This window comes from Macrotis lagotis, chromosome 8, assembly GCF_037893015.1.
Source record: "Macrotis lagotis isolate mMagLag1 chromosome 8, bilby.v1.9.chrom.fasta, whole genome shotgun sequence".
NCBI classification, from domain to species: Eukaryota; Metazoa; Chordata; class Mammalia; order Peramelemorphia; family Peramelidae; genus Macrotis; species Macrotis lagotis.
In genome coordinates this window covers 30,380,097-30,396,010 of record NC_133665.1, presented here as the reverse complement: position 1 = coordinate 30,396,010, position 15,914 = coordinate 30,380,097, and the positions used below count along the sequence as shown (strand labels likewise).

Genomic DNA, 15,914 nt, shown 5'->3' with positions numbered 1-15,914 from the left:
GAGGGTGAAGATCACAGGTTAGATGACCATCAATCATCTTTGACACCTTCCCTTATTCACATCCAATCAGTTGCCAATACTCATTCTACTTTTCAAATAGTTCTAGCAGCTCTTTTCATTTCTATTAATCCTAATGTATAACTTATAACAATATTATTGTAATACTAATAAGCCTCCTAAAAGTCCTTTACTCTTATTCTTTATTAGCATAATTTCCTTCATGAATAGTTCTAACATCACTTCCCTACTTCAGTGGTTCTGCATTGCTTACAAATTTCATTGCATATGCAGACCCTTCAGGACTTGGCCCCCAACTTACCTTTTAGGCAACTAGGTAGCTCACTGAATGGGAGTGCTGGGTTTGGAGTTGGTAAGACCCAAGTCAAAATTTGACTTCAGACTCTATGACCTGAAACAAAACACTTAATCTGTTTGCTTTAATCCATTGGAGAGGGAAATGATAAACCTCTCCAGCATCCTTACCAAGAAAACCCAGTGGAAAGGTTCACAGGATGGAGTGGAACATTACAACCAAAAAAAACAGCTTCTCCTCCACCTATTAAACTATTAATTGATCTCTGAACACTACTTCCTGTTTTTGAAACCTTCCCTGAAGCTATTTTCTCTGAAAGGTCTTTTCCTTTGAACTATTTAAAAATTCCATTGATTTTATTACTTCCTTCTAGTGTCACTTATTCTAAATCAAAATTTGCCTCATACTTTAGGTAAAAAAGGCAAGTGTTCTTAGTTATCTTTCTCCAGTCCTGTTATTTTGGTTGTGTCCAACTTTGTGATCCACTTGGGGTTTTCCTGGCAGATATCGGCATGGCTTGCCATTTCCATCTCCAGCTCATTTTACAGATGAGACAACCAAAGTTAAATGTTATAGAACTTCTCCAGTCCACGCACCTATTGTCTTCAACAATTCCAGGCCCCATGCTCTGTATCACCTAGCTACCCCCATAGCCCTCCCATAAAAGCAATCATGCCTGCCTAAGATGGAAAGGTAGTCCAATGGATAGAGTATTGGCCCAGGAGTCAGAGAAGAACCAAGGTTCAAAAGCAACCTTTGGCAATCACTTAGCCCATTTCCCTTAATCCACTAGAGAATGTAATGGCAAACTACCCGTTATCATAATCAAGAATATCCCTTGGACAGCTTTGGTGCTATATGGCTCACAAGGTTGGACTGATACATTTACTTCTCATCTTATGTGGGTCAAGTTGTTTTGACATAGCTTGAAATGCCATTTACAGAGAGATTAGATATCAAACAGGTATTCAGGTCTTCTAAAAGGGAAAGGCTACTGAAAAACTAATCATGCCAGACCCTTTACAAGTCACAAACCAGAGTAAATAAATGGTAATCATCTAAAGACAAGTGAAAAACCTATAGGTTAAGTGGAATGTGGTGGCAAAATCCAGATTTAACATCAACTCGATTAAACTTTGCAGTGCATGGTATATAATACATATTTTTAAAATTCATCAGTATAAGTCAAATATCAAGCTAATTGTTTTATTCTAAGTGACTCCATTTTATCCACACTGGTAAAGGGTCCAAAACTTGTTTAAAAATTGGAAAATTAAGTGGCAAGTGAAGCAAAGCAGGGTCAGATTGTTTTTCTCTTATGTACCACAAAACCTTTCCCCAATTTGGGACGCAGCATTATGTATGTAGAGAATGGCAAAGCTAATATGCTTCAATCTCAATCATTACTACAGTGGGGCAATATACTACTTTAAAATAACCTGTAAATTCTGGGGGGGGGGGCAGATTCTGACAAGTTGTCAGAAAAGCATTTTAAACCATGTGGAAAACAAAAATATCTAGACCAAGGCTTCTAAAATGCAGTGTGCCTGCAGACTGATTACTTTAGTAAATGAAGTTGAGCTACCTGAGAACTCTTACTAAAATGACAAAAAATTGTGTCAAAAGACTTTTAAAGGTTGGATAGCCCTAATATAAATTACAAATAACTATAGTTGGTATGAAACATTAAAAAATTCCATACAAAAAGAATCACTTTAAGTGTCAGATTATATTATTTTAAAATAAAAGATTCAAACAAACTTAATGTCACTCATTCTCCAAACTGGGCACATCAAATCCAGCATTGTGTGAGTTTTATTTTTATTTGGAAGTGAAATTAGAACTTTTAACTATTAATACAAATGCCAAGATACTACACAAAACATCCACAGGTTACTTTTTTTTTTTATCACTTTTTGAATTGTTCACAAACATTTCCTACATAATCCAACATACAACAGAGAAATGGTACATCTTTCTTTCAAATCTGCATACAATGGAAAAACAAGTATATATATATATTTTTACAAAGTTTAACTAGTAGACACCAGGCAAGTTGACAGTTTTTTATAGTCTACAAGTGAGGAATTATCTAAAAATAACCAGAATTTATTCAGCTTCAGTCATTTTCATAACCAAGTGTTATTCTGATTAGTAAAACTTGCTGCTAATCAGGCTTCAGGTGTGTACCTATACCAAATTTGTGGTACTGCTCCCAGCTTGGTTGTTCTTCACAATTACTAATATAGAAAATTGTGCTGCAAGTAGGGGCAAGCATTTGCAAAAACCAGCTTGTTGCATGAATGAATGTGATGCAATTCCTTCCCAAGCAATGGACTTTCAAGTCATCAAGTTGTCACCAGGACTATTTGCTTATTATGTGTCCAAGAAGATACGCCTATATCCACAGAGGAGCTGAAAATCAAACTTAGTGTTTAATTAGTGCTGCTTTTATCTAGGGGGAAAGATTTATCCATTTTAGATTTAATGTCTTAAAAAAAATGACCACCAAAAATAGGTTCACTAAATTTATTTTAAAAATCATAAAACGTTTCTTACAAAAGAGCATTACATTCTGCACACTGCTCTGAATGGATGCCAGGGACACGTGGACTATTGATACTCTTTCTCCCCCTGTCCCACCCCCCCCCCAAAAAATTACAGTGACCACAAAGCAAGGTGTTCACAATAGTTACAGGAGGGGAAAAAATTATTATTATTATTTTTACCACCAACAATGAACAAAAATAAAATTCACTCTCTCTGCTGCTGTTTCAAAATTTCAATGTTAGTTTTGCGCGCCCTTCCCCCCCACCCTGTTTGTAAGGAACTAAAACATTACATCTGGTGAACAGCAAAGATTTCACTACACCTCAAATGCAGAACACCTATGAAGCAGAGGAATGTTGGCTTTTTAAACAGAAGCAGATAAAAAAAAAAAAGATGCAGGACTCCTTCAGTTCTTCACTAGTCTTAGAAAAACTTTCCAGAATACTGCTTCACACTATAAAAAAGAAAAAATATCTTGCATTAGAATCCTTCAACATCTGCATACTGCTTCACACTATAAAAGAAAAGAAAAAAAAATGCGAATTAGAATTTTTGTACAGAACATCTTGCATCAACATTAAAAAAAAGACAATAAATTTAATGCTAAATTAAAATGACAAACTTGTCAATTAAAGTTTAAATGTAATTTAAATTTGAAAACAAGCAATTAAAATTAAAGACTTAAAAAAGTCCAACAGCAGAAAAATGCTTAACAATAACAGACAGCATAGCAGGATTAAGAAAATGAAAATTTTAAAAAGCTGTTAATATTTGGCAGGAAAAGACAAAAGAAATGCCAGGTGTGAAATGCTGCATTAACAGCACCAATGTTTTCAACTTGTCCTGTAGAGGCATGGCCTGTGCCATATGGCAGACTGTGATTTGTTGTCGTTTTAGTTATCTAAAAACAACAAAATCACTAGTCTTCCACACAGAACTAGGCCAATATCCAATGAAATCTTCCATATTTTCTACAGGCTCTATATAATTTATTACAAGTAGTTTTTGCAGCAGTTTTCACCAGAGAAATGAGAGGACTGCTTGGTTAAGGCTTCTTCCAGCAAGATTAGTATTGAGGGTGTCTTCATTTTAGTAAGAAAGCAGAAGAAAATGAAAGCAAGCTACCAGAACGTTTAGAAGTTAGGTCCCCCAAAATAGATTTTGAGATACCATGGCTTCTAAAAGAAATATCAATTGAGGGGAAAAAAAGCTTCGTTCTAGTATGTTAAAAGTGAGTTAAAATAATTTAAAGATTAACTTCAACCTACCTGTTTTGCAGTAAATACTGTGCATTCTGTATCTGGTCCTGTGTTCCTGTAATGGTTATAATTCGATCCTCAGATCCTTCCAAAGGCTCATCAATTTTGATTGATGCTCCAGATTCATGACGTATTTGTTTGATTCGCTGGCCACCTTTGCCAATAATAGATCCAGCCAACTGAAAAGTATGAAAAACTGATAATAAAAATATACTCACAACTCACATTTAAACAGAATCTCATGCCCAATTTTAGTTACTTTAAAATTTTTATCTATATAATTATTACTCAGAAATACAAACAGTTCAATTGTTAATTAGTGGTTCAATTAATTAAAGTCCTCAAGAAAGGGCTGAGTCTATGAGCTTTCTGGGCAGAAAAACCTTTTGTCATGAGTGAATAGTGCTAATGGGAAATGTTATGAATTTCAAATTTATTAAGTACAAAATTCATATTAAAGCTTGAACAACTCCTTCAAGGCAACTGTAGGTTTAAAATTAAGGTGTCAAAACAATTCCTGTGAGATGGTAAGTAATTTGGAGTATTTTTGAAGTTCCTTTTTACATTGGTCTCAACAACTAGGGTTTTAAAATTTCAAGCTACCATGACAATGGAGATTCTAACTATCATGATAAAGTCTGAAAAGAAATTGAGGACTTAAAATTAAATATTGAAGTTCTCTTATTTTTTTTTGCTTTGAAAGCTCAAGTCAGTAAATTCAAACAATTTTACTAAATTACTCTGCTAAAATATTAAAAAGAAAAAAACAATTAAGTAACTAATTCTGGAATTACTTACATCTTTGGGAATAGTTACTTGGGTTGTAATAATGGGTCCACCAAGATCACCATATGAGCCACGGCCCCCTGCATAGGAATAATCTAATTTAAATCATAAGCACCAAGTTCTTAATGAGCAGGAAACTTTTTTTTTATAACTCAAGAAGGATAAAAACACTTACCATATCCAGAACCACCCTAAAGATTGTGGAAAGAAATGTAAAAAATTATTCCATAAAACAAGTAGTATTAATATGAACATCAGTTTTAAAAACAATTAAATGCTCATGCAATTTTTTTTGATTAAACAACCCAGAAAATAAAGCCTTTAATCAGTAAAAACAAATGCCCCCACCCCTCCTCCCATAAGGCATTACATTATGTCCAGTTAATTTTTCAGAAGGATTTCTGCATCTTCAGGATGTTAGTTTATAGAGTGTTATTTAATCCCCTCTATTTACTAAAAATAACAAGGATTCCCAATTATGTTTATTTCTATATGAAACAGAAAACCCCACCCCTTGGCTAATTATAATTAATTCAATTCCAATCAGAGAATCAACTAAGCACCCACACCAATCTATGATTCAAATAAAGTTTTAAGACTTAAAAAAAAATGTAATACCGTAAACTCATGGTACTCAACCTGTGGTTCATAAGCCATCTGCCATTCGGAAGGACTCCATGTATCTATTGCAGAGTCCCAAGTCTCATCAGCACTAAAACCAACCTGTTACAGTTAATAGACAGTTTCAATTAAGATAAACAAAATATATTGATGAAATATTAAATTTCCAAATATCAACGATCTCATAGCCAGTGAAAATCAAATTTATGATTGACTAATATTTTTCCATATAAAGTACATGGACTTTGTAGAGAAGAAATGCTACATGCTAAGAATTCTTGATATAGGTAAGCAGAAGAATTGGTTAATGCTGCTTCTGATATAAGGAAATGTGACTATAATGCTTCATCTTAGATGATGAATCAATGTGGAGCTCTGGTAGGTACATTTTGGCACTAGGATATAAAAAAATTAATTTCTCTAATCTTGGCTGAATAAATGCTAAAAGTCTTAACATCTTCCATAGAGTCATAACAAATGTGTCATTTAGTGTCTTTCCCAAATTAATTTCCAAGTTTACTTTTCAGGAGACAAATTACTAAAAGGTGACTGACTAGATTAATGGCAAGTCAAAAATTCCTACCATGCCATCATAACGGTCACCGGGTCTTCCTCTTCGATCATAAGCCATAAGATCTCTGAAAGCAAAATACAAATTGCATCTAAATTAGTTTTGTGGAAAAATAACAGAAATCAGAAAAGCAAAAATGACACCCACCCCCGAGGTACTTTAATAGACAACATATAACTGAGGTACTTTACAGACAACATATGATCTCAAAACATAACCTACCCTCCTCTAGGTGGTGGTGGTGGAGGAAGAGGAAGATTTCGAGCTCTGCTACCACCCCTGCCACCACGTCCAGGAGGAGGTGGTGGTGGTCCTCTGCGAGGGCTCATATCATCATAATCTCTTCTGGAAGGGGGCATAGGACGCCCACCACGACCTGGGGGCATTCTATCAAAGCCTCCTCTTCCTCGCATTGGAAATCCTACAGGGCGTCCTCGTCGATCATCAAACATCATTGTGAAACCACCATAGTCATAGGTTTCATCATAGAAATTGGGATCGTAGGGTTGTGCTCGTCCTTTGATGGGAGACTAAACAAAGGAGGAAAAAAAAAGATTATATAATCATTCACATTTGTCATTAAATGTCCTAAAGGCATTGAGTCTACTAAAAAAAATTTTCTTGGCATTTACTTTCATAACTTGTTATAACTTCATGCCATTTTTACAAGAATTAAATCTAAACTAAAAATTGTAATACCCAATCTACTATTGTTTGCTAAATTTAAAAATAAAATTTAATACTAAATCATTGTGCCACAGATAAATTCCCACAACAAAATTTGGTAATGTTGATTTATCCTTTAAGAATAAAGCCAAGCAGACTATAGCACGGAGTAGTATGATTAAATAGCTATAACGTGCTAGGTGCTAGATATAAAGAATCAAACTCTAGCTCTATTTCATTTTTTTACATTAATATTCAATATTCAATGTTGCCTACTATTCTACTTTTCTGATTTTTGTCCTGCTTCCTTTAATGCAATACACTAACTTTTCTTCTGTACTACTTAAATGTTATTAAATTTCACATACTCCTGAAACATTTTTTAAAACACCCTCAGAACTGCAGCAGATAAATCTAGCCACAACTTAGTATAAATAGCTGAGTGAATATGGTGGTATCATTTCATGGTTAACAAAAAGCCAACATTATGACATAATCTTTTCTTCTTAATAGCCAGCCTAAACCCAGTGGCCTTAATACAGGAAAACTTCAAATAACTTCTAGGTAAGAAAATATTGATTAGAAAGTTACCAGTTGAAAAGATAAACTGAAATACTGTAAAAAAGATAACCATTTCTTCAAAAAGGCCTACAGATACTGATAAATGAGTGCTGTTCTCGCCAAATTAAACCTTATAGACAGTGTTTTTTACCTCAGATATAAGATCCAGTATAATCTTTATGCACTCCACAACCCTATCAGGTTTTCCACCAATAAGAACAACTCTATCTGTGGAATGAGGACAGCACTCCTGGAAAAGCTTGATAGTTGTCTGAGTGTTCTGTAAAAGAAGTTAAAAAAGTAAAACATTTTTATTAAGATGATTCATGTCAATTAACTTAACACATTACTAATTTCTGATTAATTTACATTTGCTTTGTGCCAAGATGGTAAATATGTGTAACACCGAGGGCCTTGTTTGAAGTATTAACACATAGAGGGACTTAGTGTTAGTGTGAAAGCCTGGAAACATGATCAAATATAGTTGGCCACAATATTAGACTGGAGAGAAATAATGGAAAGATCAAGGGAAGAAAAATCCTACTTCTATGACATATATGAAATTATATACAAAAAAAAAAAGAATTTTTAAAAAAATACTAAAGATTAAGATTTAGGTAGGAGGGGGAAAAAAAAGGTGATTTTTACCTCTCGAAGTTCTTTGATTTTAGCACCTTTGACTCCAATAATTCCTCCTGCCAGACTCTGGTGAATCAACAGTCTTAACTCGCAGTCAAAATCGCTTCCTTTATAGTGTTGGTACTGCGGATGGAGATTTACAAAAGCTTTAGTGCAAAACCAAAAAAAATCCCCCAAACACAACCATCTTTTATAATCATTATCACAATATACTGTTGCAGTGAACAACCTGAAGTTATATTTCAATAACTTTACCAGTTATGTGCTTATTATCCTCAATAGCCAGGCCCAAAAAGGACATTCTGCACCACCTTAAAAAACTATTTTTTTTTTCAGGTCCTGCAACACCATACCCACACTGCAGCCATTTAGCATGTCGCTGTTACCACAGAAATTATTAACAACATTCAAATAACACCATAATATAAATGACTGCAAAGCACTTTGCAAATGTAGTTAATTCCCACTGCAGCATGGAGCAGGGTCAACAGTGAGTTGTAAGACCATTCATATCTTATTTTCAAGCATTTTCTCTAGAGATGGGAAAAGTACACTATGTTAAAATGAAATTGATCCTATGGGCCAGGCTCCATACTTCAGTGGGGGTTCAATGGCACTATGACATACATTTAAGCATTCCACAGCATCAGATTCGAGCGGGAGCTGGCTGGTTGCAGTGGGTGATGGCAACTGCAGGCCCTGAAAGTAGAAAAATAAGAGTAATAGGTTAAGTGTCTAATGTGATCAGGCTATTGTCGCATATATTGGTAAAGCTACCACATTTTAACAATCACCTATACAAACTTCTTTTCTAAACTATTTTAACAAAACTTCCTCATACTTCTAAGACACTCAAAAAAATCGAAGATCTTGCAATAAACATTACCCTCCCAACCACCCCCAATCATAACTGAAACCCAAATTTCCATACCTCAAACCTAACTGAATTCTGAGAAGCCTGTATATATGATTTCATGGTAATAATAATAATACAAGGGGATTCTGCCATTAAGAAGACTGTCCACAAATGATCAAGAAGTTGCCAAGTCTTCCATTTCCTAACATATGATCACAGTTGTGCTACATATTATGCAGCAGCCCAGGTAACCATACCATAAACCCAAAGTACTGATATACTATTCTGCTATCCAACCCACTGGCTCAGGGATACCTGTTTTAAACTAATAACCCCCCTTTCATTCCAAATATACAAACGAATAAAAATGAGCCTACCTCTTCCAAGGTAGGGATGATTTTCTTCAGAATTTCTCCAATTGTTTCAATATCTGCACTGATACTCAATATGCTGTCAAACATCACAAATACCAGAGAGTACAAAAAAGGTGGAAAAGAAAAATGAGTTTTGGGTTCATCATAAAAAGACAAACTTCACAGAAAGTAACACATGATTATTTAATATTCCCCATTTAAAGCAGTTTATTTACAGACTTTTCACATGCATTCTTTTACGCCCAAACAGACATGATAAGGTCTTGCAGAGATAGAGAAGAGAGAGACAGACTAGAGAAGAGTATGGACTTTTGGAAGGGCTCAGATTAAGTGGGCAACAAATTGACCAGAACTGAAGCTGAAGTGAATATGTTCCCCGCCACCACTAATTTAAGGATACCCTCAACTATTACATTGGAAAAATTGGCACACCTTCTCATAGAAGTGGGGAAGAGGGGCTATATGCAAGTGGTGAACATTATATTTGGAATAAAGTTATGAGACCAGTTAGAAATTAGATTACTAATGGGCTCTGCAAGAAAACAAATACAAATGCAAGACAAAACAAAGACAACACAAAATGAGAAGTGAAGTAAAGTGAACCAGAGTTAGCGTTTCATCAGAAAAAATTATGAACAGGCAATGTTGGGAAGCAAGGTGGGCCACAAAGACAGAGAGCGAAAGACTATTTTGAAACAATTTGATTTACAATGCAGCAAATATGCAACACTTGAAGCTGTGCTCCTTCCATCGAAATAAAATTAGTGGATCGTTTGGGTGGGCAACTCACGGTAAAAGTTCAGTGACAAAAAGACTTAATGGGGAAAATAAGACAGAAACTTGAAAAACAATACACCGTCTAAAGGGGATACTATTTAATTATATAAAAGGCAGGTAATAAATACATTTCTCTCTTTCTAATCAGGCAGTGAGGCATAAACTGTTGGGACATACCGCTCGGGGCCACTGCTGTCTGGGACTGAAACACTGGCATTGTACTGCATTGGTCATTGGCGTTCGTGGATGTTGGCATTGGGCATGGGCATTCAATCAGAAGTTGTCAAGTATGGTACCCGTTTGGCAACGAGCACATTTTTGGGCATAGCCAACCAGGGTTTTCACATGGGCGTTCAGGGGCGGATGGGCCAACGTCATGGTGGGCAACGCAGGGGTAAGTCGATCCAGTACATGGGCAACGGAGATATATGGCCAAAAAAACAAGGAGAGGGAAAAGGGGGAAAAGCAATAAATTTTAATTTAATACAAACTATACTCATTACTCTCAATTAATGAAACAAGCTTAAGTTGTTCTGAAGACTAACACAATAATGGACTGCTCTAAATCTGACTGTGCCTTAACATTTAAGGACCTTAAAATGATGGTTCTAACTAATTACTTTTTACAAACGTTGTTTCAGTAGCAGGCTGGCTCATGAGGGTAGACACAAAACCTGTCATGACTTGTTTTATTGAAATCTTGAGGAAACGGGGAAATTAATAACCCAGATAATGATAGACAACATCTGGATTAAGAGGAGAGATGTTTATTTAAGGAAAAAAAGTAAAAAAACTCCACACCACCAAAAATCCTGGCTATTAAAAAGTTTGGTTTTTTTGGATGCTTAAAACTTATTTCTGGGTCCTAATAGGCAAGTTTGAAAACTTTTAAACAATTTTTCAAGTTCAGTTTACAGTAATCAAGAAGAACATACAAAGATCTGCGACCGAAAGAGAAACGAAATACTGTCAGATAAGTGTTCAACACAAAGTAATAATTGCCTTAATTTGAGCAAGATGTTAAATATAAGGGAGTAAACTATGAGAAATAATTTAGGCGCTTTGGTGTAGTCAAGTCCTATAAATACACACTTCTGGGAGATGCCATATATCAAATGTGTCTAATCACAAGAGTCAACCCACTATAAAATTTGAACACGAAAAGTCATAGCCATTGACAAACTGTTTCCCAATTATAGAATAAAGTTCCTACACTAACTTATACCCATATTTAAATCATGCAATTGCCTAAACATTAATGTTTTTGTGCTTCATGTGCAAGCTGTTAAAGAACAGATGGACAGTTTTATCAAAGGAATTTTAAAAAAATCATTGGGTTAAATCAGCCACCTGCAATGGTTTTTCAGTAATACTGTAATTGATTCACACATATGGGAAATGGTGCAATTAAGGGTTTTTAAGCTTTGTCAATATTTCTAATTAAGATGTTATCTTGCTTGAAGTGTATAATTTAGTGGAATCCTGTTAGAAATCGAGGAGGCTTAATATAAACCTCCCGCTTGACTCAATCTAGGTTTTAATTGTAACAGGAATGGCAAAACTTGAGTCTTTTATATATATAAAAAAATCATTACAAATGGCTTGTACCTAGACTATTAAATGATGTCTGATTGGAATTTTAAATTCTCTAAGCAACACGTAAACAGAAGCTGACCGAAGAGTAGTTTGAAGCCTTTAATACTTACGTCTGTACGAAGTGCTTTAATATTTTTGCCTCCTTTCCCAATCACTGCACCAGCATTCTAGAAAAAAAGAAAAGATATCAATCTAGATTTGCATTCCGAAAACATCCAATCTGTCACTTTTTCAGTCTATTAACCTCCTCCCACAAACTTAAGCTGGCAGAATTTTCACTAGTTCAAAAAACACTTATCCAAGCACAATAATAAAGCTAAGTTTAGCTAAGTATCCAAGTCAATTTTTTTCAAGTCTCTGTGTTTTTAACCTTTAAAATGACTTACCCTTTCCAAATAAGTGCAGAAAATTTCATTTCCTATGTTAAATTTTCGAGAATGATCTCGATAATCAACCATGAGTATAGTATTTGAGATAGCAATTTCTGCTCCTGCTAATTTAACCCAATTTCAAACCAAGAGTCTCAAAACTTAAAATTGCCAAAATAGAAACAAGTCTTATTACCTTTGAACCCCTCTTATCTTATTAGATAATTGAAAAAATGACTACATAAAAAATTTAAGATTATTTTGATAAATACGTATTATATTTCAGTCAATTTCTACCTTGCTCTGAAGCAAAATGCGCAGTTCAACCATCTCATCAGTGTTTCTAGATCTTTTAAAGGCCTGCTCCTCCTCCATATCTTCAGCAGGGCGCTTACCTAAAAATAAGGTGTTTTGAATTAAAAAAAAAAAAAACCCCAAACCATGTCTAAATTTCTTAATCAAAAGAATTATCCTTTACCCAACTCCACTTTATTTGGAGGGCATTACAAGACATTTCTATAAATTTAAAATGAATATTGAAGCTGGAGTTACTAAAATGTAGAAGGTAACTCCTATTCAGATAAAATATTTGTTGCTAGATGCAAATGTTATCAAAATGCTACAAATATTGTTACATTTGCTTTGGAGACTGGTTCAGATCAATTTTTCTCATGAAGTCCAGTATCAAACACAGCATGCATTGTGACAAAACATTTTGAACCTAAATTGTTAAAATCAAGTCAAAAGTTCTAATTTATAGGTTTTAAATTTCCTACTTGTATAGGTTTTTGTTGGAAAACATTGCAAAAAGGCTACAGCATAAAGAGATTTAAGCTTTCTATTAAAAAAAATTTAATAATGATAATAGAAAAGCACCAAGAAGGGTCATTAAAACCAAGTGCTTTCAATGATGACACAGGATATGTAATAGAGTGAAAATTATTAAAGTTTTTATAATTCTTAGCACTATTACTTCCACTTAAATGTTCACATCAAATATATGTATATAAGTGTGTTTATATATTTATATAAATGCTGAAACAAAAACCAACATTTACTCACCAAATTCACCATTGGTTTCAGTATTAGGGAAGGTTTCTTCTGGCTGCTCAGTCTCCATTTTCTCAGATTAAATGGGTAGACAATCTGTCAAAGAGTAAGCAAGCTAGTACATCTGGTTCATCGAAAAGTAAGCTGTGCAGATTTGTATCTCGCTGAACTGTGCAAGCAAAGAAGTGACTGCTTCTAGAACATACCAGTATTATATATCCTTGCAGGGCAGAACTGAAGTGTTCTGGGCGGGATCAACAACTGACACCCTAGTGCTGCAGTAGCCTATAAAAACCAACATAAATCAGTTTTGATTTTCTATTACTGAATACTAATTCTGACGTCAAATTTAATTTGAACCTCAACCTTCTTATGTCTACCTCTTTTTTTTAATGTCCAGGGCAGAGTTAGGTCCCTAAACACATTCTAAAAAAGAAAACTATAATGTTAATTCTAACTTGGATGCCTATTTCAAATTTATTCCATTACCTAAATACTTTGATGCTTTCTCTTTCTAGAAAATGGCAATTTGTCTTTAATATTAAATGGGAATGATATCTCAGATCACTTCTTTCAATACAAATAGAAAATTTTAAAAAATGGTTAGAATTAGCTCTTTAAAAGAATCTTTTGGGTATGCTACATGCAGTATGAAAAACTGATGCAAATTCTACCTGCTGTAGCTTCAAGTAAGATGTTTTGATAAAACAACCAATCCCATGGAGAACCTAGGACTTTTGAAATTTTAATACTCCCCCCAAAATCCTTCAATTTTGAGAATTTTATATGTCAAAGAAAAATTTAAAAGCAGAAACTAGATAGAACACATATCTTGATTGCAATTTACCCCAAAAGAGGACCTAATAACCGGGTCAAACTTCTGGTGGATATGCTAAGCCATTTAATGCAAGGTCCACCAAAAATGTGGCACTATTGAACTAGATTCACTCTTGCTCCCCCTCCCCCTCCCCGCCCGCCCCTCCCCCTCCAAAATCCTAAGACAAAGCAGAAATAAAGCAAAGATGTTTTCATCTTTTAACAGGAATAACTTGAATCTGGAATTCCCATTCTGGTTAACATAATGACAAAGAATTAATCCTGGCTGGTTTCTCTTGGCTAAAACGCCTTATATTACTACCTGGCCCCATGCTACCAAGATTAACACAAGCATTTAAACTTTAATCCCATGAGGGACACTAGTCTCTAACAGCCTCTCGGGCCGCGGCCTGGAGGATTTTCTGGCGATCTAACCCCTACAAAGAGAGGAGACCCCAGAAAAGACAGCAGGAGACGCCCTCTATCCTGACTGGCAGAAGGGCGGACACGTGGCCCGTTGAGCCCAGTGGCGGCCAATTGGTCTGGTACAGGAAAGGGTTAAAAATCCGCCAGTGTTGGAATAACTCATTTTCTTTGAGCAATTTCCTCTATAAAACGTTCGCTCCCTCCCCTGCGTTTGGAAGCCAGTCTAACATTAAGGATGGAGAAAAATATCCCGCTCGGCGAGGGCGGTACGTGTAGGTAAAGCGGCCGCTGCCCATCCTAGGCCTTCCTCTCCGCCGAACTGCCTCGAAATTCGGGCTCCGGCGGCTCGCCAGCCCCCTCCCAACGATTCCCACCCTCTCCCGGACGCCGCCCGCCCCCACGGCGGCGCCGCTACCCCCGAATCGAGAAGTGAAAGCGGAGCGGAGGCCGCAGCGGAGACGCAGCGCCCCTTTCCTCACCAGAATCCGACGGGAAATGGCGGCCCCTGTAATGGCGCCTCGGCGCTCCTAGGCGGAGGCCCCTCCCCCCACCACGCGGCCAGGAGCCCTTCAGCCCCCGCCCCCCGCCCCAGCGGGAGAGACAAAGCCGCGGAGCCGCCAGCCAACAGTCCGGGGCGCCTGCGCCGCCGCCGCCGGAGCACACGCGCGGGGAGCGCCCACACAAAGGCGCCGGCGCCGCCGGGCCAGCGCCTACTTCGGGTCTCCGTCCGACCGGGCCCCACCGGATCGTTCCGTTACGTCCCCGGGCAAAGCCGCGACTCGGGGAAATGGCGGCGGCCGGGGGGGGGGGAGGGGAGGGCAAGGCAACCTTCTCTCCCTCAGAGACTCGCCCGCCCCCGGGCGTGCTGAGGCAGCCTTGCAAAAACCGGAGAGCAAGGGGGTCCGACCCGGCCCTGGCGCCCTGGCGCCGCGCTCCCCATCCCGGGGCCTTACCGCACGAGGCCGCCTGCTCTTCGCCGCCGCCGCTGCCCCGCTCCGTCCGAGCTCAACAGAGAGCGAACGCAGGCCCCCGCTCCCCTCCCCCAGTCTGCGCTACCCCTTCTTCTACCTCCCATCCCTCCACCGCCGCCCCTCATTGGTTACTCGGGCTGAAGCGGTGGCGCGAGGGCGCCCTGATTGGCCCAAGGCGCTGTCAATCCCAACGCTGAAGGAGGCGGCGGCCCCGCCTTCCGCCGGCACCTCCCTTCGGGCTGAGAGGCCGCTCGGGCCCTAAAAATCCCCAGTTAAGAAAGGCCGCCGAAAGGCTTCTGCGGCCTCGGCCTTCCCCGAACCCACACCGCGGAGGGAGACCCCGGCGGCTCCTATTACCTGTAGTTGTCAGGGCGAGGGAAGCGCCAGTCGACAGAGGTCGGTGCCGTGGAGAAACACAGAGGATAATGGCGTCTGCAGTGCTGTCGCCTCGAGCGCCCTCCTCCTTCTCTCGCTCTCACACGCTAGCCCCGGCTGGCCGGCATCTCGCGAGATCTGGAGGCTCTCGCTCGCGCGCGCGCGCGCGGGGGCGGCCGAGGCCCGGGGCGTGGGGGAGGGGCGCCCCTGCCTCGTGAGCTTGCAATTTGGCGGAGTTACGGCTGGGGGAGGGGAAGGGCAGCCGGGCGGATCCGCGCCGGCGCGCTCGCGGGGCTGGCTCGCCCCCGGGGTGCGGCGGGCCGCGAGGCCATTAGGGCG

At 38.4% G+C, this 15,914-nt stretch overlaps 1 protein-coding gene across 10 annotated transcripts; it reads right to left on the bottom strand.

Annotated features, from left to right (window-relative positions):
- Nucleotides 1-2,110: 2,110 nt before the first annotated feature.
- HNRNPK (heterogeneous nuclear ribonucleoprotein K) lies at nucleotides 2,111-15,700 on the bottom strand. Of its 10 annotated transcripts, XM_074196631.1 has the most exons (17): nucleotides 15,558-15,698; nucleotides 13,194-13,272; nucleotides 13,000-13,083; nucleotides 12,235-12,332; nucleotides 11,680-11,736; nucleotides 10,151-10,194; nucleotides 9,200-9,272; nucleotides 8,594-8,665; nucleotides 7,976-8,089; nucleotides 7,479-7,607; nucleotides 6,323-6,630; nucleotides 6,113-6,167; nucleotides 5,527-5,631; nucleotides 5,084-5,099; nucleotides 4,921-5,003; nucleotides 4,132-4,301; nucleotides 2,111-3,377 (listed from the first exon to the last, which is right to left on the bottom strand). In XM_074196631.1, the coding sequence occupies exons 3-17, from the start codon at nucleotides 13,055-13,057 to the stop codon at nucleotides 3,344-3,346; spliced, it is 1,416 nt and encodes a 471-aa protein (XP_074052732.1). In that variant the 5' UTR covers nucleotides 13,058-13,083; nucleotides 13,194-13,272; nucleotides 15,558-15,698; the 3' UTR covers nucleotides 2,111-3,343. The 10 variants fall into 10 exon arrangements, with proteins under 10 accessions (XP_074052732.1, XP_074052736.1, XP_074052737.1 ...); XM_074196635.1 differs by lacking the exon at nucleotides 13,194-13,272 and having other exon boundaries at nucleotides 2,111-3,317; XM_074196636.1 differs by lacking the exon at nucleotides 13,194-13,272 and having other exon boundaries at nucleotides 5,548-5,631.
- Between the last annotated feature and the right edge of the window lie 214 nt (nucleotides 15,701-15,914).

What these genes read in the sequence shown, in the direction of transcription:
- HNRNPK (XM_074196631.1), bottom strand. Translation starts at nt 13,057, where the DNA reads ATGGAGACTGAGCAGCCAGAAGAAACCTTCCCTAATACTGAAACCAAT. An exon ending in GCATTTTGCTTCAGAGCAAG is followed by an intron (nt 11,737 to 12,234) that starts GTAGAAATTGAC and finishes CTTTTTTTCTAG; the next exon opens with AATGCTGGTGCAGTGATTGG. An exon ending in AAGTAACTATTCCCAAAGAT is followed by an intron (nt 4,302 to 4,920) that starts GTAAGTAATTCC and finishes CATACTTTTCAG; the next exon opens with TTGGCTGGATCTATTATTGG.